At 63.3% G+C, this 2,893-nt stretch overlaps 1 protein-coding gene across 1 annotated transcript in view; it reads right to left on the reverse strand.

Moving 5' to 3' along the window:
• The window catches only part of LOC104833792 (zinc finger protein 2 homolog), a 40,209-nt gene extending 37,327 nt beyond the window's left edge, over positions 1–2,882 (reverse strand). Inside the window, exons 1-3 of the mRNA XM_010570689.1 lie at positions 2,382–2,882; positions 1,967–2,156; positions 339–1,043 (exon numbers count right to left, since the gene is read on the reverse strand). Of these exons, the coding sequence (XP_010568991.1) occupies positions 339–1,043; positions 1,967–2,156; positions 2,382–2,882 (1,396 nt within the window). The remainder of the gene's footprint in view (positions 1–338; positions 1,044–1,966; positions 2,157–2,381) is intronic.
• Positions 2,883–2,893: the final 11 nt, after the last annotated feature.

Genomic DNA, 2,893 nt, shown 5'->3' on the forward strand with positions numbered 1-2,893 from the left:
TGGTGGGGGGGAAGAAACCCCCACCCCCCCCCCCCCCCCCCCCCCCCCCCCGCATCCATATTGCATCTCCTCCAGGCAAACCAATCCATCTGCAGCAGCCGTATGGCACCGGCCGGCAAGGAAACCAGCACCGGCCATCCGGGTCATCCGCCAGGTCCACCCCACCCACCCAACCTCAACCGTCCCCCACGGCGGTCACCCATCACCACCTCCTCCGCCGGAATGAAGCGGCGTCACCTTCCTCATCCTCCCCACCACCAAACCCCATCACTTGTCCCTGGCGGCCGCCCGGGCGTGGATGCGCGTGTGCCGGGCGAGGGAGGACTTGTTGCTGAAGCTCTTTCCGCAGTGGGGACAGGGGAAGGGTCTCTCGCCCGTGTGCGAGCGCTCGTGCACCGTCAGGTCCGCCAAGTACTTGAAGCTCTTGCCGCAGGCGCCGCAGGGGTAAGGTCGCTCCTCGGTGTGGCTCCGTTGGTGCATGGTGAGGTTGGACTGCTGGCTGAAGCGCTTGCCGCAGGCGGCGCAAGGGTAGGGTCGCTCGCCCGTGTGCGACCGTTGGTGCTTGTTGAGGTCCGACGGGTTGGTGAAGGTCTTGCCGCAGGAGCCGCAGGCGTAGGGACGCTCGCCTGTGTGAAGCCGTTGGTGCGTGGTGAGGGTAGAGAGGTGGCCGAAGCTCTTGCCGCAAGCCCCGCAGGCATAGGGCTTCACTCCCGTGTGGGTTCGCTGGTGGGTCTTCAGGTGGGTCAACCGGCCGAAGCTCTTGCCGCACTCGCCGCAGGGGTATGGACGGTCCTTCCCCTGCACCGATGGCTCTCGCTTCACCCAGGGCTTCTCCGGGCTCCTGGTGTCCTCTGCCGGTCTGGGCGGACCTTGGGTGAGGGGCTGTGGGAAGGTGGTGGGATCCCGTGGGATCTGTCGCCGGTGGGTCCCCCTCTGGGCAGCGGTCCTGGCTGTCGGGACACCTTGAAGGGTGCCGGCTGGGTGCGGGGGGTCTTGCCGTTGCAAAACGGACGCCTCCGGGTCTCTGCTTGCCATGGTGGGACCTGCTGGGGAGGGGGAAGGAGAAGATGCTTCATGAGTTGGTTCTCAATGGAGGACACCACCCTTCTCCTCCGACCCCACCACCCTCGATCTCCTCCAACAACGGTGGAGATGGTCCAGCTCCCACGGTTGAGCGAAACCCCAAATCCATCCACAGATGGCCATCAGGCCATGCCGGGAGAGGGATGAGGCTGAAGCCACCTCAGCAGAGGAGCCCAGCCGGTCCGAGGGGCAAGGACGGCTGCAGGATGACTCGGAGAGAAGGCCACCATGCTCCAACCATAATCCCTAAAACACCACAACTCCTCAAAGCAGTGTTTCCAGCATCGCCGTGAAGAAGCTGATGCTGGAGGAAGGGAACAAGATTTTGGGGCTCATAGTTTCCGGAGGACCAACGGGGAGAACAAGAGCTCTCTATGGATGCTCATGAGCTTCACTCCAAGATCTCCATCCTTCTCCAACTTCTCCACAACTCAGGAGATGGCCATCTTCCAGCTTCCCACACTGGCGTGGACATCTCAGATACATCTCCCAGGCCTTCTTCTCGCTTCAGTTTGGCTTTTGAGCCCAAGACCTTTCTTCTCACACCGCAAAGAGGGCTCAAGATCACAGGTGGTGGCACCGCTGTGAGTCTCTGGATTCTTCCTGGGGTCACGTCCTTCTCCTTCCTCAAGACCCCAAGAGTTTTCCCAGCACTGGGACCTCATTTTTGACCCTTTCCCCTCCTTCGCTCTCACGCGTCCTCCCTCGAGAGCAACAAAACCACCCCAAAAAAAGAACAATGACACCATGGGGACATTTTTGGGGAGGACCAGACCGGACCAAGCCCATCGCAGGAGACACCCTACCACCTCCAAGCTCCCCTGGCTCCTACAGCAGCTTCTTCACCCACTTTTTTTTTTTTTGAGGGGGGTGACCCCATTACCTGCTTCCTGCAGGCGCCGCTCCTCTTCCTCGGAGACAAACTTGACCTTGCCCCGGGCCACCTCCTCCCGCCAGTCGTCCCCAGAGGGGAACTGGGGTGACGCCGACGGGGGGTTCGGTGGGTCCCCTGACACTTCGGCGTCCTCTGCGTCCCCCGGGGCCACCTCCTCCACCTTCACGCGCACCGTCACCTGTGGGACCCAAGGAAAAAACCCAAAGGGCTGCAGAGGGGTGTTGGGTGCCGGGGACCCCCATCCCTCCTTCCTTCCCTGGGTCAATTTTGGGGGCGTCCCGTGGGAATGAGCTCGGAAGCACTGCTGGGGCAGGGGGGGGTTGTACCCAGTTTTGGGGAACAGGAAGGTAGAAGCTCCTCGCAAACCCCCACGCCCGGCACAGGATCCGTCCGCCGGTCTCACCTGCTGCTCCCAAATCCCATCGGGATCTCCCTGTCCCAACTGGAAGCTCTCGGCCAAGGCGACGGCTTGGGCGCAGGATTCGGGATGTCGTACCCAGACCCAGCTCTGGATTTCCTCGGGCAGGATGCTGAGGAATTGCTCCAGCACCAGCAACTCCATGATCTGCTCCTTACTCCTCACCTCCGGCCGTAACCAACCCTGCGACAGCTCCCGCAACCTCCGGCAAACGTCCCGCGGACCCGACGCCTCCTGGTACCGGAATTGTCGGAAACGCAAACGACGCATCTCCGTGCCGGCACCGCCGCCGTGCAACGCCGGTACCAACCGTCGCGTCCATTCCCCCCGGGGCCAACGACGTCTCTCGGTCACCCGCTCCGAGGATATCGGGGATCCCTCCGTATCCTCCTCCGGGCACGGCGAGGGGGGGCGAGGGGCCGGGGGACGCCGGCGGCCCCCCTCCGGTTGAAGCCGCCAGCGAGGACGGGTCGTCGGGGTCTCCATGCTGACGGGCT

The sequence above is a fragment of the Haliaeetus leucocephalus genome, unplaced genomic scaffold (genome assembly GCF_000737465.1).
Source record: "Haliaeetus leucocephalus isolate CR32 unplaced genomic scaffold, Haliaeetus_leucocephalus-4.0 Scaffold302, whole genome shotgun sequence".
In the NCBI taxonomy this organism is placed as follows: domain Eukaryota; kingdom Metazoa; phylum Chordata; class Aves; order Accipitriformes; family Accipitridae; genus Haliaeetus; species Haliaeetus leucocephalus.